Source organism: Chionomys nivalis, chromosome X (assembly GCF_950005125.1).
Source record: "Chionomys nivalis chromosome X, mChiNiv1.1, whole genome shotgun sequence".
NCBI lineage: Eukaryota > Metazoa > Chordata > Mammalia > Rodentia > Cricetidae > Chionomys > Chionomys nivalis.
The window spans coordinates 56,189,783-56,215,678 of record NC_080112.1 but is presented as its reverse complement, the minus strand read 5'-3'; the positions used below and the strand labels follow the sequence as shown (position 1 = coordinate 56,215,678).

At 35.5% G+C, this 25,896-nt stretch overlaps 1 protein-coding gene across 1 annotated transcript in view; it reads left to right on the top strand.

Annotated features, from left to right (window-relative positions):
• Il1rapl1 (interleukin 1 receptor accessory protein like 1) overlaps positions 1-25,896 on the top strand; it is a 653,936-nt gene that overhangs the window by 604,732 nt on the left and 23,308 nt on the right. The window contains exons 5-6 of the mRNA XM_057760637.1: positions 3,990-4,122; positions 6,287-6,432. Of these exons, the coding sequence (XP_057616620.1) occupies positions 3,990-4,122; positions 6,287-6,432 (279 nt within the window). The remainder of the gene's footprint in view (positions 1-3,989; positions 4,123-6,286; positions 6,433-25,896) is intronic.

The following is a 25,896-nucleotide window of genomic DNA, read 5'->3' as shown; positions in this document are numbered from 1 at the left end:
CTACATAAGATTGATTTGGCCTTTTGAGATATATGGACAGGTAGCCTTAAAATAATGATGTAATAAAACGTTACTTACCAAAGAAAAACAAGAAGTTGAGTATGGTGATGATGCCTGTAGTCCCAACACTTGGGAAGCTGAGAAAAGAGAAACAGGAGTGGAAATTTAAAAGCTCTGAAGCATATTTCTAATTTGTCATTGTTTATTGGATTTCTGATGTATTCAAAATACTGGAATATAAATCACAGCTGTGTCATTCATTTGCTTAGTCCCCATTCCCCAAGTGAAAAGTGCCAGAGTCACTGGAGTTTTTCTAAAGAAAAACTATGCACAGGATGAGGACTAGAGGCTTTTGTTCAGCAACACAAGTAGATACAATTCATTCTCATACAAACATCACTGTGACACATTTAAATTATGCAAATAAAACCATATTTTCTATAATCTATTTTGTCAAACTTATTGTTTTTAAATTTTGAGATTTGTTTGTGAGAGACAGAGAGTGTGTATGTATGTGTGTGTTTTGTGCATGCATATCTGTGTGCCACATGTGTGCAGTGCCCACAGAGACTAGAAGACAGAGTCAAGCGCCATAGAACTGGTATTACAGATGGTTGTGAACAACAATATAGGTGCTTGGAATCAAACCCTGGTCCTCTGGAATAACAGTCAGTGCTCTTATCACTGAGCTTTCCTTCCAGCTTCTCAGGCTTCCTATTAAGCTCTGCTTTGAGATGTTCCCTGGCAACACTTTTGTGATAAGCATAACATTCTGTAGTCATTGCTTCTATGTACTATTTACCCTTGGAAACAATTATGTATAAACGATCTGGTATTTTCACTGACTGCTTGGTAAGAAATGCCAGAGTACTGTAATCTTATTCCTTCTTGATCCTTTCTGATCCAAGTCTGTGTTTGAAAATGCAATGAGAGCTAGATTTTACATGACAGATATGATTATTTTTCAGATGCTATTCTAAACCTTTCTCCAGCTTACCTTGTTTTTCTTAAATGAAAGTCTAAATTGTTCAAAATTGCTTACACAGAACAGTGCTGGTGCTGTTTTGGTATTATTAATACTCTGTACCTCCCTACATGTTCCTTTACACCCATCTTTCACGTATACTTCATATTCCCCTATGATGAAGTCATTTTATTTCCTCCAAAGTTTCCTCAGTTCCTCACTTGTAGCAATGTGGCTAAAACCAGCCTTGCAGCTGGAGTTAAAGGTCAAAGACAAGGCAATCAGCAATGGGAAAGAAAGCATTGCGTGAGTGAAGGAACCATTTCCTAGGTGGAGCAGCACAAAACCTGAAAAGAAAGGAAGTAACAGTTGGGGATCTACAAAGTTCCTTTGTTTAGGAGGTGGAGGGAGTAATGGGAAAGACTATTTCAGGTCCCAGAGAGTTTCAGGTGGAGGGAGTAGTGGGAAAGACTATTTCAGGTCCCAGAGAGTTTCAGTTGGCTCTAAGGAATGTCAAACTGAGATACTCATAGTGCAATCTATGTTTATTTAACAAAATTGTACTGTAAAGCTAGGCAATCTCTGGAGATTTTTATTTATTACTTACAGGCATTGAATCTCACCTTAAAACTTAAACTTGATCTTTCAAACAGCAGATTGTGTACATCATTGATATGGCCTTTTAAGTTATATATCTTGATTCTGTGTAAGATTTACTGGTGAATTATGGCTACATTGACATGGTAACAGGCATTCCAGCCGCTTAAAATTAGTAACTAAAACCTTAAATGCACATCCAGGTGTTAAAGTGCACACACCTGTAATTCCACCATGAGGAAAGCCATACTTCATTTAAAATTAATATGAGTATACATTCTATAGAAATATATACTTAGATAGTATTCAAGAATGTTGATGCTCAGTTATCTTTTTGTAACCTTTTTGCTCCCTAAAAGTGAATTCAATATTAAAACATTTAAAAATTTTGGGGACTGGGGGGAGGGGGCAATATTTGGGAGGAGGGGAGGGAAATGGGAAACGGGGACCAGGTGGAAATTTTAATTAAAAAAGAATAAAAAAAAAATAAAATAAAAAAAATTTTGTGTACAAAAGGAGTAATAAACTTTTTTCCTTTTTCATTGCTGAGTATCAAACCCAGACCTGAATGAAACATGCTGCCCAAACACTTTATAGCTAAGCTACAGTGTCAGTCCTTAAACCTTTTAATGACAGGGTCTTCCTCTGTAATAGCCAAAGCTGGCCAAGAATGCACAATATTATCTAGGCTGGCCTCAGACTTGTGATCCTCTTGTCTCTACATCTCAATTCCTGATACTGTACAAGTGTGCCACTTAGCTTGGCAGTAGCTTTATTTTAGACTCTAAAATGCTTGTGGCCATTTTATGAACTTGGCCTGATCTAGCTCACCAATGGTGAATGACTCTTACATATAGAATCAGAATTTTTAGGAATCTAGTAGAAAATATTTTTTTGAAAATATGAGCAAATACAAAATACCCACATCTTAAAATATTAGAACAGGTGTTTTTGGATTTTTTTCTTGTACAACTCACAAAATTCAAATAATAATACTTATTTCAGCCAATAAAAAATATTTTTGTTATTGAAAATGTAGAACCAAGTGCACAAAATGCCCAGCTCTTTAAAAGAGGACAGCTGAGTATATTGCACTTTCCTCTTTGCTTATTCTGTAAAAGTCTGAAGAAGAATTTAGGAAATTTCCGCTACTACTCATAGATTAGCTATAAGGCTTTCAGTCCGGAGGAATTACTTTCCTGGGGCTCAGGGAGCACAGAACCATACAGACTATGATCATAATCTATTGCCACATCTAATTGAGAGAGTTAGCTTACTCTAGATGCCAGCAGACATGTCACTGGGGCACACATTTCAGTTCATCATTTGCCATAATGACTAAGTGTTCTTTTATGTGTTTACTGGGGTAGGCTCTTACTGGACTTTTATCCCTCACTTACTTTCCGGTTCCACTTGGAGTCAGGAAGTTCATATAACTAGATAAATCTAGAATATTTCAATTGTGTAATGTTGGCTATAGCTTGAGTAAATAAAAGTGCTGTAAATGGTAAAGAATAAACACAAAAGTGTTCTGGAGACATTGGATTCATAGGTACATTTTAGTCAAGAATTTGTATATACCTTATTAAAATAGTCAATTAACCTATATCTACCATTATATAAAATGATCTAAGTTGTAGTAAGCAAAATACTTAAAAAGCAGAACAAAACTTCAACTCCGCCATACATATTCTTGATTTACTTTGATGAAAACTCCAAATATTTATTTTCATGAATTTATTCATTTTAAGGCAATTTTCTACCTAATATTGTTTCTTTGCTAAGAAAATGTATTTCTTATGGATTCAACATCTCTTAGCAGCGCTTTCTTGACTTTATTGTTGCTTTTTCCCCCCAGGCAAATATTCTGCTTTGTTTTTCCATGTATGCTTTGGTGGAATGCTTTGAGAGGGATATATTCCTTCTGTGATTCTTCCCAATAATTCATAAACTCCCAATCTATCAATCTAATCATAAGAAAATGTCATGGAGCCTCAATGAAAGAATATCCTATAAGATAACTGATCCTCTTTTAAACCTCATAAGTAACTCTCATTCCATAAAATAGTATATACTGCCAAAACGCGATACATTTGATAAACCTGACAAAATAAGAAAATGCTTGAGCAACTATTTTTTTAGCTCTTTCAGATCAATGGAATGGTCCAATTCTTACCAGTAAATTTGTTTTAAAGAAGTGGGTGCACAGCCGGGCGGTGGTGGCGCACGCCTTTCATCCCAGCACTCGGGAGACAGAGGCAGGCGGATCTCTGGGAGTTTGAGGCCAGCCTGGGCTACAAAGGGAGTTCCAGGACAGGCTCCAAAGCTACAGAGAAACCCTGTCTCGAAAAACCAAAAAAAAAAAAAAAAAAAAAAAGAAGTGGGTGCAAATGGATTGAGGTTGTTTCTCTATCACTTTTCTCCACAGGTGACTCTGCCAACCTCACCTGCAGAGCTTTCTTTGGGTACAGTGGAGACGTCAGTCCTTTAATTTACTGGATGAAAGGAGAGAAGTTTATTGAAGATCTGGATGAAAATAGAGTTTGGGAAAGTGACATTAGGTAAACTATTTTTCATCTTTTGAACATGTGCAGTTGAGTTAACATTTGCTCTGCTAAGTGGGGAGAGGGTGAGCTAAAAGAGAAAAGACTTTTAATCATTTTATCTTTCTGTTATCATAACAGAAATACTGATACTTTTTGTGTAAGAAGCAAAGAATTGTTGAGACTGACTATGGAATTACAAAATGTGAATGCCATTTACAAAAACTTTAAGAGTAATTCTTTTCATTTTAAATATTTGTATTAATTCATTGGGATTTCATACAGTATGTTTTGAACATATTCACAAACATACCCCCACTTTCTCCACATAAGAATAATTTCCAAAGGGACCTTCCACTAGTAGCTCACTAAAGCCGTAATAATGGAAAATATAGAAGAAGCCCATTCTAACCTTAGAAAAATCACTGTGCCTTTTATTTTTAAAAAATCTTTTAAAAGTTGCTGAGAAGAACCAGGCATGGTGGCTAATGTCACAGTGCTTGACAATCTCAGACAAAAGTGTTGCTGTGAATTGAAGGCCAACCTGGGAAACAGGATCATTCAGTGTCAGCCTGGGCTAGCGTGAAACAACTGTCTCTAAAAATAAATATTGAAAGGAAACGTTAGCTAGTCACTACATGGACTCAAACACAAACTTTATATTTTCCTTGAATAATTTTACATATTTAAGCTACCAAGTCGAATATAAAATGTTTGATGAGGTGATGGAGAATATGCAAATTTTTGCTATCTTTTCTACTCTAACTTTAATGTATAAATATTATGAAGAGGGAATAATAATAAAAGAAACCCTTAGATTTTTAGGTATCTATTTTGAGGGCATTATGTTTATACTTCTTTTTTTCAATGTAGTAACATATTTATTTGCTTATGTTTAAGTATCAAAGTATTCAATGATGATGCAAATTATATTTGAACATGAAGAGTTAGTTCTAATCATAATGCAAATGATCAAGAATTTTCATAATGATAATTAGGTTATATCCAAATACAAATGATGGATATTTTCTAAATATTCTTCCATATAGAGGCTTTCTATACATTCCGTATTTTCCATGACTGTATGTAAATTTAAGCACTGTTTCTCCTTTTTCAATGTCAAGCCTCTTAAAACTTTAGCAAAGAAGTAAGAGAAACTGTTTTTCAGTAAGAATAAAACTATCATAAACGATAATTTCTATTGGGATCTTATCTCTGGCAACAAATACACAATATCAAACTCTGGATTGCTCCAATTGGGTTCTGGAAGATCCAAATCGTCAGTTCTCCAATATGGATGAAAATATTTCTTTGCCATTATTCATATTTAAATTTCACTTTTTATCATTTACCAATACTTCTGAATTATTAAAATTAAAGTAGTATTGTAAACCTAAACTTTGACTGTATGACCTTGGCAAAAAGCTCTGGAAGGTTATTTATCTAATAAGATATATATATATTATGTATACATACACATTCATCCAGGCAGGAGTTTAGAACTAGGAATACTGGGGGCATGTAAAAGGATGCCTTGTTTAATTTGCATTTGTTTGAGAGATTGCTAAAATATATAACAATCAGATTAGTAAGCGTTTACCATTAATTTTAAAAGTCAGAATTAAATACTTATCAGAACTTTTAATCTCTCAGTTTATGGTTTCATATTTCTTTAAAACTATGCAACTTGTTTGTATCATTAGAAAAAGTAAGTCAGGCTGGAGGCTCAACCAATACATCAAAATAACTCGGAAATGTTTTCTTTCTCTCTTACTCTTTTTGAAAATAATCCGATATATAATTAGGCCTCCAGTCTAACATTTTGAAACCTGTTATCTCATTTTTACATCATATTTCTTCTTAAAGGAAAAACGATTTGTAAACTTTTCTCAAGGTCTCCGTCACCTCTCTATCATGACAGTATGACTGTCCTCCTATGAGAGATAATTAACTGCAAGTTTATTAGCATCTCCAAAGACAAGCGTCTTCATTAGAAGGGAAGAGGAAAAAGGGCATGCTATCATTTAATTAACTTAGCATCAATTCCTAGCCAGAGTTGCAGCACCAACTCTGTAGGTATATTCTCATTAGATTCGGATTCATCTACATTTCTTTCTTTTTCATGTATGTGTATGTGTATGTTTGTGTGGGGTTTTTTGTTGCGTTTTCCTTTATGTTTTAGAATTCTTAAGGAACATCTTGGAGAACAGGAAGTTTCTATCTCATTAATTGTTGACTCTGTGGAAGAAGGTGACCTGGGGAATTATTCCTGTTATGTTGAAAATGGAAATGGACGTCGGCATGCCAGTGTTCTCCTTCATAAACGAGGTGAGTGTGACCTTCCCTGCTTGAGAGATAAGCTGAATCTTCCATAGAAAGGACTTCACTGGACTCCAATAAAATAAAACTGTTATTTTTATTTTCCACATAAACCTGGTAGAAATAAAATAATCACATTAGCATTTGTACATGAAGGTGTTAGTGGACTCATGTACATAAACACATTGTTCAAAGGTCAGTACTCTGAGGTGAAATGTGGTAGAAGAAAGCCAGGTTGATTTAATGGCTAGCACCTAAGAAAATGGCCATTTGTCCCTAGATGAATGGCATTCGTAGAGAACTTGGGTAAAGAAAAATATGAACTTGTAGGGAGAGAAAAGGAAAGAACAGGCACAAAAGGGGTTTATTACCCAAAACAATTCCCCATCCCTGATTGTGTGACTCCCACTCCTGAAGCTGGTAATTGATGTTGACCTCCTGGGCTAGGTTCTGTATTTTTTTTTAAATTACTATAACTGGCCTGAGAGTTAATTCTCACAGCAATTAGTGTGCTTTTTGTTTGCTAATGCACAGAAGTAGAATAAAGAAGCACATCTTGATTTTGTCTGAGGGCATCCAGCTGTTCTGGGTTTTGTAAATCTAAAGGTCATTTAGCAGTTAACATCTGCATCATTTAGGTACAGCTTTCTTTAGAATTTAGACTGGTGGACAATGACAAACCACAAAGGGAGAACCATGATTACAAACAGAAGAAAGCGTCATAGATGGATGATTAAATAAGACTCGAGTCAATTTTGGTTTCTTTGCCTTGCTTTACTATCAAATATATAGTCTGAGAAAGATGTTCTCAAGTGTAGGGTTCCAATATGTAGATTTGAGAAAATATTTTTGCAAAGAAAATATTGTTTTGCAAAGATAAAAGAAGATAACAAATGGGAAGGGTTAATTACAGTACCTATAAACAGAAGATGTTTAGTTAAATGGTAGCTGTTATAGGAATTAGGTATTAGGTCATTTAACTTTATTTTTAATGCAATAGAGTGTGTCATGATTTGAAGGTTGTTTCATTACTGTAAGAACTGTGTCTGATGGATCTCCAATACAAATATTTCTTGACATTTTTTAACCTTGTATAGTTTTTTCATATATGATATCCTCCCATGATTAATATTAACTTATTATAAGTAAGATGGGCTGTTGTTGGGGGCAGTGTCTAAATAATAACTTTGTCTCCACAGCAGTTTCATCAACTTATGCACAGGTGTGTCTGTGTGTGTGTATGTGTGCCCACGCGTGTGCATGTGTGAACTGTTTAAAATCACACACGATTATATAATGTGACCTATGCCTTTGAGTTAGTGAAATCTTTTATGCACACTAGAGGAGAAAAAGTTTTTTTCTGCATTATGCTAAGTGATAACATTCTAGTCTACTTATTCCAAGTATGTTTAGTACTCGCTTACTCAGCAGATTTGCAATGATTTTAATTTCAAAGCATATCTTCAGTCCTAGAGTCTTTGAGGTTTGGAAAGAGACAGAATGCTGAAGACTGTTCCCTGCCTTATTGGGAAACAGATTCTCTTTGAATAGTGATGCTGAAAGGTATCCAAATAAACACCTTGACTGTCAAGGTGACTATACTGTTGAAGTAGCATATTATGCTGGGAAGCGAGGAGAGAAGAAAAGTAAGCAGCAGCTAGCAGTGTTGATGACTGTAGCTGAACACAGAATTAAAGTTAAACAATGAGGGAATGTGAGTGCCCACGTACAAAATCAGCCTCAGTGTAGGGAGCAGCTTCAATGATGTAGAGTTAACACTTATCCTGCCACAGCAGCTTCAAAATGATGTATCAGCTTATATTGGGTCACATTCAATCTCTAGGCAAGCCATTGTGTCTTTAGAACGATCTGTTAGAGATCATATCCCTTTATCAATTGGCTCCTGTTTACACTTACCAGTGCTATTTCCCTAGCAATCAGATGTTTGATAATAGTTGCCCTGAGACTACTGAACCTTGATTTCACCAGACTCAACCTATCTGGTACCTTCTATGCATTCGTTATTTCTATGAATCATTCTTGTCACTCTCTTTTTTTATTGTTTTTATTGAGCTACACATTTTCTTCACCTCCCTTCCTTCCTCCCCTCTTCCCTTCTACCTTCTCTCAGGACTTCTCTTGAACACAGTCCAAATGAAGAGTTTAAAGTAATTCTTAATTAAAATAGTGAAGAAAAGCTTAGGGCACATGTTAAAAATCTACTGATTTGGGGACAAGTGAGATGGCTCAGCAGTTAAGAGTATTTGTTACTCTTGCATAGAACCTGAGTTAAGTTTCCCGCACCTATATGGTGGCTAACAACTATCTGTAACTCCATTTCTAGGTGGTCTGATACCCTCTTCTGACCTGCATGGGCACCAGGCACATATATGCTGTATATATCCATTTGCTCACAAAATGCTCGTATACATAAAATAAACCCAAGAAGAATTTTAAGTCTATTGATTTGGACAGCATCTATTTCCATTTGGAGCATGGAAGGGATGACAGTTAGGGGATTATCATAAGAAAAGAAGAATGCCAACATATTTGATGTGTAGGGGAAGCTAATAAAGTTGGTTTTGCAGGCAGGCATGATGTCAGGTAAGGGTCAGATACACTCTAGGATATTTCTAGCATGGTTAGCCTAAGGTTAAGCATATAAGGCTACTAAAGCTTCCAACCACAGGAAAAAATAGTTTTGCAGAATCAAGAAAATTGTTTCATAATAAATACCATTAATGTCTAATTATCTGAATATGAGGAAGACAAATATGGCCACTTTTAGCTGCTCTCAAATGTGTAAGTTTTCCATGATGCCTTTCAAAATTTATATTTCTATAAACAACATTTTATTCTTATTAAGATAAAAGCATTCATCCTCAAAGAATCCTCCAAGTTTTTGCACTCCAAAAATCTCTACTTAAAGTGAGCATGCACCTTCTTTTAAGGGAGTTGAAGACATGGAGTCTTTCTTTGCAAGGCAATAATGGATACATTCTTACCTCAGAGGGCCCACTGTCTAGGGTGACCACACTCATCATCTTGAGAACAAGGGAGGACTTTGGTCAGCATGTAATATCATTATAACTTCAGTAATCCTACAAAGTTCAGAAAGAGATCCCATAGTTATATCTTCAATGACAATGTCTTTGTGAATGTCAGACTTCTGTCAGGTTATCAGTTGTGCAATTATCAAATAATTTTCTATATTACTCAGAGAAACAACTGGAAGCTGCCAATTTTAATCTTTTGTTTTTGACACCAACTTAAAATTTCTTTAACTTATGGGTTTTTGAAATCTCCCCTTTAAACTTGTCCTTGGCAAAATACACTAAAACACTTGTTTAATCTAGATCAGATGTTCTCAACCTTCCTAATGCTGCAACTGTTAGATACAGTTTCTCATGCTGTGGTAACCTCCAACCATAAAATTACTTTTGTTGCTACTTCATAACTGTAATTTTGTTACTGTCTGGAATCATAATGTAAATATCTGTGCTTTCCAATGGCCTTGAGGCGACCCCTATAAAAAGTGTCACTTGACACTCCCCAAGGGGTCACCACTCATAGGCTGGGAAACTGCTTATCTAGATCTTGAGCACTAGGAACTGTAACTTCTGACAGATGACGTTTATCCAAAATTCTGCAAGTATACTTCTTCTACTGTTACTCTCTGTTTAATATGTTGATATAGCATGATTTCGGAGTCCTTCAATGGGTGGCAGGGACTCTTGGAAAGATTACCCCTGGCTATCAAATGAGTCTACATTTGACGTAGGTTGGATGGTGAATTATTACCCTTCTATCTTTATTTGGAAAGCCCACTTGCAATCTACCAGGAAATTTGAGCAGAGAAAATTCTATCTTTAGAATACCTAAAGTTGGGGCTGGAGCGATAGCTTAACAGTTAAGTGTACTGGCTGCTCTTTCAGAAGTCCTGAGTTCAATTCCCAGCAATCACATGGTGGCTCACAACCATCTGTAATAGGATCCCTTCTGACATGCAAGAATACATATAGACAGAGAACTCATACCTAAGAAAAGCATAAATAAATTTTAAAAAAGAATATCTAAAGTTATCCGACTTCTGTAGCCAGAAAAAGTTGCTGGCTAATTAGGATCATGTCAGATACAAAGAGACAGCCAGAGTTAAAGACAGAAGGGGTGTGAGGTTCTATTTGCTATGAGTCTTAGTCCTCTCTCCAGGAAACTGTCCCTTTTCCTTTAGCCTTGCTAGTGTCTGGCCTAGAAACCACAAGAGTTAGAAACTGGCTTCAAAAAGAGCCAACAAAGATCTTCCCCTTGATATGGGACCGTGTGAAATTTTCCCTGGCATTTTCATTGTGAGGGTCTTGTTTAGGCAACCATATTTTTGAGATTTCTTGGGTCAACTTTCTTGTCTTTTCTAGAAATATAATCTAGCAGCATGTGTGTATGCATATGTGTGTGTGTGACAATAAAAAATATGAGATTAGGAATTTGAGAGAGAATGGTAGGAATGTGGAAGAAATTAGGAGTAAAATAAGAGCAGAAAGTATGTGAAATGCAATGTTCACATATGAAATTCTCAACTTTTAAAAATTCAAATAAAGAAGAACAAAAATAAAGGGTTTACATATCAGTTGCTGGGTTATTTCTTATTCCTGCCAATAGTTGATTAAATTTGCTGTCTGAGTCTCTGAATATTTACACAGATTCCTTTGCTTGGGTTTCTAGTTGTTCTTGTTTGTCTTGACATGCACAAAGCCATTCGTTTTCCTCCAAACCCTGGCCTTTCTTTTTCTCTTTATTTTGTAATTTTTCCATTTCTCCAATACAACAATACTGTAAATGAATGGTTTTCAATCTTCATAACACTGTGGCCATTTAATATACTTGCTCATGTTATCATGATTCCCAATCACAAACTTATTTTTGTTGCTCCTTCATAACTGTAATTTTACTACTATTATTAATCATAATATAAGTATCTGTGTTTTCCAATGTTCCTAGGTGACCTCTGTGAAAGGGTCATTTGATCCCAAAAGAGTCATGACCCACAGATTAAGAAACACTGCTTTAAATGGATACACACCAGAAAAGTGTTTTGGCCTCAGATTTATCCATTTCTCCACTCACCAAAAAGAAGTGGATTCTGTGTCAGTGACTTATAATTTCTGGTCCCAAATCTGATGACTACTTGATGCCCTCAAAATATGGACATCTTTATTTTCTGTAACAAAGCACTTTAGTAGTTAAAGGTTTGGAATTGGGAACAAGGCTGGTTGTGTTCAAGACTCAACTCTTCTGCAAAATTGTTCTGTCTTAGGCAACCCACTCCATTTATTTGGGCCTCCAGTGGTCTTCTCTAAAATGGGAGTGCTAAGATGTCCTTTCACGTATAGCAACTATGAGAATTTAATGAACTCATATGTGCCAATGCTTATCACAGCATCTGACACATACTTAGTGCCCAATAAATATTAACAAGCTACTACAAGACTTCCATGTTCTGTGTCCTACTGCAGGTAAAGAAGGATGCAGCAATTGTGTGTTCAATTAAAAATTCAATGCATTCTAAATTTATCTTTCATTGAAATGATCATCTTTAGCTCTACCAATTACCTCCCACTTATTCAGAATTTTACCCTAATATGAATTTTCTTTAGTCTGAATATACTGTCCTAAAATTTTCATTCGTTTATTCATGCATTTAATGATGACTGTTACATGTCTCTATGTGCCTAACATTGTGTTTGCTTGCAAAATTAAATAAAGAAGAGGAAATATGTACCAATATAAATTGGAATGCCATGATCTCCATTTTAAATTACACTGCTACCAAACACTCTTAACACAAAACTGTGCTTTTTTGTTTGACTTTAGAATTGCTAAGAGTCTTCATTAACAATCCTGGTCTTATTGGTTATGTTTACTATATTGATTACAATACTGTGGCAAGTCATACATCAAGAGGTAGTAGAACTGGAAAAGTATCTATTTGAGAAACTTAGGCCTACTTAACAAAGATAAACATCTAGGTTTTCTCTATTTCCCCTCAAACTCATTTCACTTCTTCTGTACATGCTGCCTCCCTCCAAAGAATGTAATCAATAGGAATTAGACTTGCTCAATAAACTCTCTAATCCTGGAAATATCTTTAGTAATGCAATTAAATGTGCAAATAATTTAGGATGCATTGATTTAATGCTGGGTGAATTTAGACTCAGTGAACTGTTTATCCCTCCTTGTAATGAGTCATCTTTGTAATGTGTGTCTGTGTCCTTGCATTTATTTGTCTAGTACATTTATTCTCTGAGAGATTCAATATGATAACGAATCCTTGTAAACCTCTCTTAGATTTAAGAAGAGCCAATTGATGTCATTGATCATTGAAACTAGAAAGTTTTCTAAACAGTCTACTCTTGCTGGAATATCATGATGTCCTACTGTACTATATGGTACTCCCTGGAAGCTAGTACCATATTCATAGGAGGGTCACTTTTAATGAGTCTTGCCTTACACAACACCAATGTACTTAAGAGCTTAAGTCATGTTCATACAGAAATTCCAAATCACACCTATCAGGTCTAACAACTTCTTTCCTTTAATAAGATTTGACATCTCATAGTCAAATTTTTCTTCTATCTTATAACTTTTTTTGCTTGTATGACTCTCTTCTATATGAGAAAACTCAGTAACTATTTCTAATTCCACATTTTTCTTAATTGCTAATGTTAAAACCAATAGAAACACTAGAAAATATTGTGAATATTAGTATCACAAATTATTCCAATTGTTTGATGCTAATAATCTTTTACTTTCATTCCTCTTAATAAAGGACATTTCAAGAAAATCACCAAACTTACAGACATAAAAATTAATTTTTAAGATAACTATTTCATTACACAGAATATACAATTTAAGTAAGAATAACCCTAGGTTATTTTTCTCTGCTTATTTTGCCCAAGCAAAACCAAATATTAATAAACTTCTGTTTTCCACAATCCTTGTCAATCATGAATATGAGTGGAAACTCTAAAAATAGTTCATTATATCCAGCCATATTTATCATTTCATTTGTTTTCTACTGAAATGTTATATTCTTGGTAAAGTAGGTTTATTTCTCTATCATATGTTTCAAAGTACTTAACTTACTTAATAGATATAATGAATGTGTCCCTATCAAAAAAGGTTGATTAAATGTATTCTGAATAATAATAATAATTTCACCCATTGCAGCTTCTCAATTTTGTCACTATTGATATTTTGGGCTGAATAAGTTTCTACGGTAATGGGAATGGTCTTGTACATTGTAGATTTAGCATCATCTTTTGCCCCTACCTATATCTCCCAACATTATCAAATATTCCTGGAGAACAAAAATTAAGAACCTCTGTTTTACAATGTGGATAGAGAAACCTCCCTACATGAAATGGCGTTAGCATCTTAAATTGTTCATAGCGGAGAAATTCAAACTAAAAAAAGAAAACTGAAATTATCAACTTGAAACCCCTCCAAGATCATATCAAATGGAAAGGGGATAGTCAGAAAGTCAGCAAAACAACAGTTTACATTCAGGAATTGACACAGGCAGACTATTTGTTTCCCCATTTGGAAAGCCAGCTAGATGTCCCTATTCTTGAACTTCTTCAGCTTTATAATTCTTGAAAAGTCACCAAGGGAACATATTAGAAAAGCAATTCAGATGTATTCATCTAAGATGGTACTCAAGATTTGAAATTCAAAAAGTTCACTACTAATATTTCTGCTACCAGACTGTGGATCACAATTGGCATACCAAGGCCCTAGCTCCACAATAGATCCTTCTAATAAACTTTGCAGCACCTAATAGTTAAAGGGCAACTAGTTCTCTTGAGCTCACTGTGTCCAAGAGAAAGGAATGAAGCCAGAGAACAACCAGGCAGTACGACTAAATCCAAGTAATTGCCTCATTCCTTTTGTAGAGTCAACACCTTTGCCCTCACACCCTGTTCTTAATGAGGTTACGTACATCACATATTCAATGACATTTTGCCTTCTAGAATGCATTTGCTACTCAAGAGATGCCTGATAGAGCACTCCCGTCTAGTATAAAAATGATTAACCTCTTAAGTGAAAAGGCTTTCACTGTTGGCAACAGTTCCTATGTGTTCAATACATTAACAGGGAATATATTCAGAAATCTCCCAACAACATATACAGATATAGATAACACAATGTAACCTATGCAAACAAGTTACCCATAGTGTTCAGTCTGTGCAAATAGTAAAAACTAAGTAGTGACGTGATATATGATAATCAGTAAATTCTGCTAATTTCCTGATTTGAATGTTGAATCCAGCCCAATCACAACTCTGTATAAGAAAGAAGGATTCGTATAGTATTAGAATTAACCACCACATATTGCTGGTCATGAGTAACTGATACAGAAAAAAAAGAAAAAAAAAAGGTGTAATAGTCCAAACAACAGGATAAAGTGTTCTATATGTTCAAAAGTTTAATTTGCAAACACACCTACCTAGCATCTCACAGAAAAGCTATAAAATTCAAAGAGATCTCATATGAGGCAAAGAAAATTTACTAATACTCAGACCTTTGTAGTATAAAAAAAAATTTACCATTTTGGAAAATAAATACATCAGTTTCAAACACTTGAAAGGGGGCCAAATAGATCACGTAGCAGTTAAAACTACTTGCAACTCTTCAAAAAGACCAGAGTTCAGCTCACAGTACTCATGTCAAGTGGCTCACAACTCCCTGTAACTCCTTCTCCAGGGTATGGGACACCTACTTTTTGCTTCCATGGGCACCGGCACTCATATGCACAGACACACATATACATACACAAATAAAAAATAATTATTTTTAAAAAGCAAAATAAATTATTTGAAGGAAGCCCACCAAAATCATCTAGTTCATACATGCCACAACTACATAACATATGCACTCAGAAATAAGAGATAAGATAGTATGCCCACAACCAATACTCACTAATATCCTCTCACTTCATGCCTCCGAGTCACCCCCATAGTCTCATTGTTTGCAGACCAAATCTACCTTTTTATTGATGAAGCTTCATATCACACTGGAAATATTACTTCACTGTAGGCTGTTTAGAGCAGATAGTTTATCTAATGCTGTTGAATGAAAACCATTCCACTTTTTAAAAGAATATGTAAGAATACATACATTTTTAACAGTTTCAGGTAAAGCACATACATGAATTAGACTAAGTGGCTAAATCACTAATTTCAGTGGGAGGAATACTACTATCCCGGGTGATAGTACTGGAGAAAGGATGATGGCTGAGCATTTGTATGGCTGTGAGTTCCTGCATGTGGTTTAGGAATGGCACAACTGGGTCATAATACGAGACAAAAGGTATAACTTTTAATAAGCAGTTCTGGATGTCAAACTTTGACAACCAGGTCAGTAAACTGAGAAATTTGACATGACACATAAAAAATGCTAACTGCTCTCTCAGGTCACATGGCAGGAAAAGTATGTTGATTTCCAATAGATTACCATGGTAACTTGTGTTAGATTTTTTTAGTGCTGAGAAATACATTTGCAATCTGTAAGAGATATGTTAGCTATTTGTCTCTGCTTTTAGGGCACATCTTCTATTTTTAGCATGTGCTTAGTGCAGAGTAATATATATGAAGGTTTAGTTTTCTAAATTAAAAGTGGACATTTAAATGTCATAAAAATGAATTAAAAATAAATTCAGAAAGAAAATCCAGCAGTATATTCAGGAAGGTGCACAATGATCATTTTTAAACCACCCAAGAATTATTATCATTAGTTGAACTCTGATATGAAGATTGACTGAAAAGAAATTACAAATGATGATGGAAAAAAAATGAGTTTCTTGAGAGTCTTTTAATTTTCACTCCACGGTTGCTTGTTACCTAGAGCAAGTCTCTGCCTCATTGTTCTTCAGTTTTATCATTTGTAAACTAATTGTCCCTCAGCTTCAGGGCAGAAATCCTGAAAGAACATATTAAGTACTCACAATAATATATATGAGGCCATTTTTCAGATTCTCAGAGTTTCAAGGAGCTGTGCCTCATTTTGTCAAGCATGAAAGTGAGTTGAAGTAGCTGCTCTTCCCAAGGGCTTTCCTTCTGATTTAAGTGTTAAGTTGCCTTTTGTTCCCATTAGTGCAAAAGACAAACCAAACTTCCTTATATGTGACTGCAGTCCAAAGCACTGACTTCCCACAGTTGCCTACTTCACACGAACTGAAATGTAACAGGCATTTACCAAAATCTGAAAGAAAGCCTGGTATGGTGGTTCATGACTATAATTCCAGGATTTGGGAGGCTACATAAATCTGAGGGCAGCCTGAACTATATAATAAGTTTGATGTGCACCTGGGCAACAGAATGAGATTCTGTCTCATAAAAAGAAAAAAAAAGGGAACCTTAAATTACCCGACTTGAATGAATTTGAAAATTTAATTCTAGAATCTAATGCAAAATGATTCCTCTGGGGGAGGAATAATGATAAATTTTGCTATTTCTTGTCCTCCAAGCCTGCTCATTACATCATGGGTTTTTTAAGTTCAATAAACTATTTGCAAATTTAGAAACCAGGCAAACTTTCCACCATGGTCCTCAACTGCTTTATGTATTCAAAAAACAGAGAACGATCAAAAGCATTGAAAAGTGAGAAGACAAAGTGCTTTCTGTTACTCCCATTTGAGAGAAATAAACCAGCATGGGGTGTGATTACTGTTTTGGCCCCAATAGTCTCCAACTCTGAAAACACCAAGATTTCAAATGAAACTTTTCTCGAGAGAGAAAGTATTACCAATGACTTTCACCAAAACAGTTGTTTTCAGTGCTTTTAGTAATTAGAAAATATATTAAAACCTTACAGAAAGAAAATTAAAATGATAGCAAACGTCTGATGTTTATTAGGGCTTTCAACTTAGTACGTTGTAGTACAATAAGGTTTTACCCATGTACAGTATTCCATAAATTTATTTCCATTAGTAGAATATACTTCGGATCATAATATTTTTTTTTTATCAGAGTCCAATGTTTCTGTAGCAAAGTGAAAAACATGGCTCTTATTGGTTATCTAAGCAGTCCAGATGTTCTGTGTTCTTTGGGCATTCCAAAGCATTCCCAATGGAACAATCAGTTGTTCTAACTGTGACAATGTATCCTCTGGTGGACAATTGCTTTCAGGATAAGCATCAAATCCTTTAACAAAAAAAGAGTAAAATGGCAATGCCACCTTTACTTTGACAATTTTCTCTCCAGAGAGGTTTTGTAACATTCCATCTGTGCCTGTCTATTTGTATGACATGTTAAGAAGGAAATTCCTAGTAGAGAGAAAGCAAATACTTTTTCTTCGAAGATATTTTCTTTTAGACATCAGTGTGGTTTGACACCATGATATACAATAGCCCTGTCTTCTAAGCTGGTCACCTGAGGCCCTATTGTTCTTTATTTTAACAGTATACTCATTCTTTGTCTGATTTCTCTTATGAAAGAGCCCACTCTGAATCTGATATGTCTGTATGCTTGGGCAAATATGTGATTATGTGTATGTCCCTTGTATACTCCTTATATACTGATATTTCAAATACTTATTTATACTCCAAAGGGGAAAAGTTTTCTACAATAAATCCCTACCTATGCTAGGAACTACATATAGTACCGTTTGAAAAGAAGTGCTAACTTTCCTCAGGGGTGAAGCATAGTCTTTTTGTTCTGACCTAAATTTGGGGAACTAATTTAACTGGTATATGACATAAATTCCCAGACAACTATTTTTTTTTGGGGGGGGGCTAAAGCAGAGGTTATTTACTTTGAAAATAAAATTTAAAAGATAAACAATATACATTAACTAAATAAGAAAAGGAGAAACTTGCCTAAAATCATCTAATATAACAAATATATTTTCTCATTTCATACCATATCAAATTATTTTTCAAAAACCCTTATGGACATTCTTGCACTATGCCAATCAGTGATTGATTTTTATCTCTAAAATCCACCAACAAAACCACACAAACACATACACAAAATGTGCCAAGTGTGTTGCTTACTTATCTAATGATTATGATACTTACAGTACTGTTACATTCATATGAAAGTTTGAACACAGTGACACCTCAGTGCTCAATAAACATTAGTGGGTACTTTGTAGTATACATGTGCTCACCTGTCAGAATCTACAAGATGGAAGCTCCCTGAAGGCAATAATCATACTTTTCTTCCATTGCTTTATTACTAGAGTGCAAAAGCACTGTACCACTATATAGAAAGAAATCATTAGACAAGCATGAACTTAATGAATGGATGAAAAACTTAAATGTGAGTGGTATATCTCAGTGGCAATGTACTTGCCTGGCATCTGTAAGGTCTTAATGAAATAGTAGGTGATTATCAGATCTTAAGTGAATACAAACTTTAAAATTCTCTACGCCTATACAATATTATATTAGTGCCATATTCATGTATGAAGGATAGTCTTTACCTCTATACTATAACGTTCATTCTGTCTGTCTGTCTGTCTGTCTGTCTGTCTGTCTCTCTCTCTCTCTCTGTGTGTGTTTGTGTGTGTGTGTGTGAGTGTGTGTGTTTAGTTAGGCTAGAGGTTGACATTGAGTGGCTTTTTCTATTTCTCTTCCCAATTTATTTTTTGAGACGTTTAAAATAGGACCTTTCACTGCACCTGGATCTCACAAAATCAGTGATACTAGCTAATTAGCAGTCAGCAGGGGTCTTCTTGTCTACGTCCTGAGTGCTGGACTAACATGCATGTGCCATTGCATTTGGGCTTGAACTTAGGTCCTCATGTTTTCACAGCAAGAACTTTACAAGCTTAGTCATTTTCTCAGTCCCAGGTTCTCTACTTTATGTATAATGTATATTTTAGCCAAGTAATGGAATGGCTATTCTTAATTATACTTCTTTAGCTCTTGAACATTATGATACACTGAACCAAAGTCACTCAAAGAGATATTGGAATTTTAGAGTAGAAAGAAATAAACTTTTAATTGAAAACTATGTATTCTTAATCATCTATCTAGTTATTCCTTTATTCAACAGATCATCACTGAGTTTCTATAGTCAGTCAGGCAATTTTCAAGGGATAAGTACTGAAAATAATCTAAAAAATGAAAAAAACATAAACAGAAAAACAACCAAAGACTCACTATCATGGAATTTAAATTGCATCAAGTCAGAAAATAAAAGGCCAAGTGGTGGTGGCATATGCCTTTTATCCCAGAAGTTGGGAGGCAAAGGCATGCAGATATCCATGAGTTCAAGGCCAGCCTAGTCTACAGAGCAAGTTCCAGGACAGTTAGGACTGCAACATAAAAAAACCTTGTCTTAAAAAACTGAATTAATTCATTAACTAATATTATAGCTAGTAATATGAAAACTGAATATTATATTAAACTACAGAAAAATATGAGTCCAGAATGCTTTTTCTTTCTACTTAAAATGGGTGGTTAGTGGAAGAATTTCACATGTTGCTGTATGAGCAAAGACTTAAGAAACAATGAGGCTAGCCAGGCATAGTGGCACATGCCTAAAGTCCAGCACTCATCTAGGAGAATCAGGAGTTTGAAACCTGCTTAGGATACATAGACAACCTACAATATTCAGTGAGACCCTGAATATGTGCTTCAAAGTATGTGCTTGCAGATACTCATACATTCGTACACGTATTCTTACACATGCACACATACACACACAGAGAGAGAGAGACAGAGACAGAGACAGAGAGACAGAGAGAGAGAGAGAGAGAGAGAGAGAGAGGAAAAGAAGGGGAGGAGGAAGTGGAGAGGAGAACACAGGAAAAAAAGAGTGAAAGGAAGAAGAGGAACATAACATGAGAAATCTGGGACAGAGAAGCATTCTTGGTCAGAAGGGACAAACAAAAACAAAGATCTTATAATAAAGCAACTGTTTAATATGTTTACAATGCAAAACCATAGACAAGAGCAACTCTGATGATATACAGCACAGTAATTGATGAAACAACAGGAAACACATGTTGTAAGTGTGAATCACTTTGCCAGTAAATCTTCCCTGAAAGCTTGGACTGTAGCCTTCTGTAGGATTGGTACGGATTAAAAAATGAAAAGCAAAGGTTCTCAGTTGCTACGGAATCTAATCAAACTTCAATTCATAATGGGGGAATGATTATGGCTGGGGATCACTTATGTTAAAGAAATAAATGCCAATACAAACAATTCCAAATTCCTTTGATGGATAATCAACAAAGTACCTGGAGAAAATCTCAAGGTAAAGACATTTGGGGAATATCAACTTGAAGGCTTTTGTATAGATTAAATAAAAATAACTATACATATGCAACTTAATTCAAAGATAACCAAGCAAAATATGCTTATTTCTAACCAAATGATAATGTGATCTTTTTTAACAAGTTATTGTTTGAAAGTTTAGTGTGCTTCTTTAATAACTTAGTCATTTGTACCTCCCATTCCCTCCCTTTCTTTCCTCCGTTCCTCCTTCTTCTTGACAAATCTTTCTACTTTTATGTTTCTCTTCATATGTGACCCACTGAATTTAAATCAAGTTCTTGCCTGAAAATAGGTGGGAGGTTATTTATTGTAGCAAGAGCACCTCATCAGTATCTACACCACTGAAGAAAATGAAATCATGCTCCCCAAGCAACCATTCATTGCCAGTAGTTCTTCGGGGCGATGTAGGGCCTCATGGACCCTTCTCCCATTCATGGTGAAATGTTGAGGGACCAAATACTTGGCAGGTCTTTGCAGATAAACAGAACTGCAATGTGTCCAGAAGTGCAATGGAAAGGGTATATCTAGAAGATATATCATTTTGCTGCAGTACTCCATTTGATCAGTACTTTTATTTTTAGCTCTTATTTTAGAACAGAAAATCAAACATTCCTCCAAAATTTTAAGGTTTGTAAAATAAATATCTATTTTCTCCACCTATGCTCACCAATTATTAACATTTGATACATTAACCTTAAATAATTCCTAAACATAGAAAAAATGGATAAAATAGACTCTGGAAAACTCTCAACAGAGGAATCTACAATGGCTGAAAGATACTTAAGGAAATACTCAACATCCTTAGCCATCAGAGAAATGCAAATCAAAACTACTCTGAGATTCCATCTTACACCTGTAAGAATGGCCAAGATCAAAAACACTGATGACGACTTATGCTGGATAGGTTGTGGGGTAAAGGGAACACTCTTACATTGCTGGTGGGAATACAAGCTGGTACAGCCCCCCTTTGGATATCAGTATGCCAATTTCTCAGAAAATTAGGAAACAACCTTCCTTAAGACCCAACAATACCACTTTTGGGTATATGCCCAAAGGATGCTCAATCATGCCACAAGGACCTGTGGTCAACTATGTTCCTGGCAGCATTGTTTGTCATAGCTAGAACCTGGAAACAACCTAAATGCCCCTTGACTGAAGAATGGATAAGGAAAATGTAGTACATTTACACAATGGAGTACTATACAGCAGAGAAAAATAATGATATCTTAAAATTTTCAGGCAAATGGATGGAGATAGAAAACATCAAATTGAGTGAGGTAACTCAGACACAGGGAGACAAATATCACATATACTGACTCATAATTGGCTTTTAGACATAAAGCAAAGAAAACCAGCCTATAAATCACAATCCCAGAGAACCTAGACAACAATGAGGACCCTAAGAGAGAGATATATGGATCTAATCTACATGGGAAGTAGAAAAAGACAAGATCTCTTGAGTATATTGGCAGCATGGGAACCATGAGAGATGGTTGAAGGGGAGGAGAGAGGAAGGAAAGGGAGGAGAGAAAAATGTAGAGCTCAATAAAACCAACCAAAAATACACTGTCTGAAAACACAGGTTATTACCACATCACAGAAAGTAAATTGTAGACATTGTGACTAATTCTTTATTGTGACTCTCTTAAATTACCAAGATTGGTTTTATAGCCAAAGAATAATTATCAAATTTACAAAAATTCAAAAAATAATGAAAGACTCTTATATTAGACTCTACAGTCTAATTACCAACATTGTCTCAAAAGATACTCTTTCCACCACATGTTCAGTATAAGAATATGCCTTGCATTTAGATTTCCAGTGTCCCTAGTGTCCATTAACCTGAGATGGTTTCTTAGTTTTGTCTTTCATCAATACTGGTATGTTCTGAAGAGTAGTGACAAGCAGAGTTGTATTCTTGCAGCTGTCCTTCAGTCTAGACTGGCCTGACAACGCCTCATTTTTCAAATTCTTATCCATTTCTAGCTACCGTCAATGATGTGTGTCTTCTCGGGGTATTATACCAGAGACCATTCTTGGCAATGTTAACTTAATGTCACTTTTGGAAGATGGTACTTATTTTTCCTTTTAAATAATGAGTAGTAAGGTACCTCATAATTTTTACATCTATTGATGACTCCTACCTAAATCAATTGTTATTGTGGTGATGGAGGGAAATGAGGATTTCTATGTCATTTCTTTTTTATTCACTAGTTAGCACTCTACTTTTAAAATTTATTTTTAAGAGAATTGTACTTTACATTCTAATCCCAGGTCCTTCTTCCTCCTGTTTTCCCATTCATCCTACCACTTCCTCTCCATCCACCCCCCATCCACTCTTCAGAGAGGGTGAGGCCTCCTATGGGAAGTCAACAAAGTTAGTCACATCACATAAGGCAGGATCAAGCCCCCCACCCTACCCCGTATATAGGCTGAGCAAGACATCCCTCTATAGTGAATGGGTTCCAAAGAGCCAGATCATGTACTAGGGAAAAATACTGGTTCCACACCAATGACCCCATAAACTGCCCAAGTCACACAACTGTCTTATGCTTGTTCCTCAGCTGTCAGTTTGAGGTCAGTGGGCTCCCACTACCTCAAGTCAGCTGTTTCTGTGGATATCCCCATCATAGTCTTTGCCTCTTTGCTCATAATATCGTTACCTCCTCTCTATGACTGAATTATAGGAGATCGGCCCGGTGCTTAACTGTGAATCTCTGCATCTGCTTCCATCAGTTGCTGGATGAGGGTTCAATAATGATTACAAGGGAAAGGTAGTTTAGGTACCATTTCCACTATTGCTTAGATTCTTAGCTGGGGTCATCGTTGTAGTTTCCTGGGAGTTTCTTTATTGCCTGGTTTCTCACTAAACATAATGGCTCCCTCTTTAAAGTTATCTCTTTCCTTGCTCTCCCTCTCTGTCCTTTACCCAACTCGATCTTACTAAGGAGATCTTATGTACTTCCCCTTCCCAGGCAATCCATGTATGTCTTTCTTAGGGTTCTCCTTGCTTCCTGTCTTCTCTGGGGTTGTGGACTGTAGGCTGGTCTATCCTTTGTTTTATGTTTAATATTCACTCATGAGTGAGTACATACCATGTTTGTCTTTCTGGGTCTGGGTTACCTCATTCAGGATGGTTTTTTCCTAGTTCATCCATTTGCCTGCCAATTTCAAGATGTCATTGTTTTTACTGACGAATAGTACTCCATTGTGTAAATGTACCAGATTTTCTTTATAAATTTTTCGGTTGCGGTATTTAAGCTTTTTCCCAGTTCTGGCTGTTACGAATAATGTTGTTATGAACATAGTTGAGCAAATGTCCTTGTGGTATGGGTCTGCATCTTTGGGGTATATATCCAAGACTGGTATGGCTGGGTCTTGAGGTAGATTGATTCCCAATTTTCTAAGAAAATACCATCAGGAACAAGACAAGGCTATCCATTCTCTACATATCGAAGTAATATAGTACTTAAAGTTTTAGCTGGAGAAATAAAACATCAAAAGGAGATCAAGGAGATATAAATTGGAAAGGAAGAATTTAAATTTTCACTATTTGCAGATGCTATGATAATTTACATAAAAATTCTATCAGGGAACTCCTACAGCTGATAAACACCTTCAGTAATGTGGCAGGATACAAGATTACCTCAAAAGTGTCAGTAGCCCTCCTATATGCAGATGACAATCAGGCTGAGGAAGAAATCAGAGAAATATCACCCTTCACAATAGCCACAAACAACATAAAATATCTTGGGGTAACCCTAGCCAAATAAGTGAAAGACCTGTATGACAAGAATTTTAAGTCTTTGAAGAAAGAAATTGAAGAAGATAGCAGAAAATGGAAAGATCTCGCATGCTCTTAGATAGGTAGGATCAACAGAGTAAAAACTGGCAGTCTTACCAAAAGCAATCTACAGATCCAATGCAATCCCCATCACAATCCCAGAATTCTTCATAGACCCTGAAAGAACAATACTCAACTTCATATGGAAAAACAAAAAACTCAGGATAGCCAAAACAGTCCTGTACAAGAAAGAAACTTCATCACCATCCCAGACTTCAAACTCTACTATAAAACTATAGTAATAAAAACTATTTGGTATTGGCATAAAAACAGACAAGTGGACCATTGGAATTGAATCGAAGACTCTGATATTAATCCATACACCTATGAACACCTGATTTATGACAAGGAAGCTAAAATTATACAATTGGAAAAAAAGCATCTTCAACAAATGGTGCTGGCATAACTGGATGTTGACATGCAGAAGAATGCAAATAGATCCTTACCTATCCCCATGCACAAAACTCAAGTCCAAATGGATCAAAGATCTCAACATAAATCCAGTCACAGTGAACCTCGTAGAAGAGAAAGAGGGAAGTAGCCTTAGCAGTTACTTTATGGAAATCTTTCCCATTTTGTTTGATTATAATTTACACAAACTCATGGATTTTTGTATTGTTCTATCTCTCTGATTATGCATTTTCAACTTTCTTTAAAAGCATAGCACTTAAGAATAGTCCTTAAGTCCTTCAAGGAAAAAAACAAAAACCATATTCCAAGTGAGGTTTTAGCAAATTTTACTGAGAATGATACATTTTTCCTTCTTCATCTTTTTGTGATGGGTTAAAATGTGACAATTAAGTTCCAAGGGCTTCTGGGAGCTTGGTCTAACTAGGCCATAATGATTGGGCTCTAACGTGTTGTATACATTTCCATCCTTGATTGGCAGAAATTAAAAGTTCATTTAATGCTTCCTTTTATAATCTCTTCCCAAAATGTCAAGCTAGACTACTTTAAGGGTGATCTTTCTCCAAATATTTGGTCTCACTGATTTAGCTATTCCATTGAAAATCCATTTTTGCTTCAGTTATGATAATTTTATATGTCTTCTTTTTCCGAAAAATAAAGACTTAAAATTGTTCTCCTTAATAGGAATAAATGCCACCCCCAAACTTTTTCTTGCTATTATACAAGAAGCAATTCATTTTCTTAATATATCATCCCCCTGTCCTACAAAAATGTAACTGCTTCTAAATTGTGCTGATGTATTGTAGAAATTGAGTTGAATATCTTTGTGGGCTGAGCATAATTATCCTCTTGTCAGGAACAAATAATTTATACCGTTCAGAGTAATAAATATGCATATGAATTTACGTGGATGGATAAATCCTTATAAACCTTAGCTCTT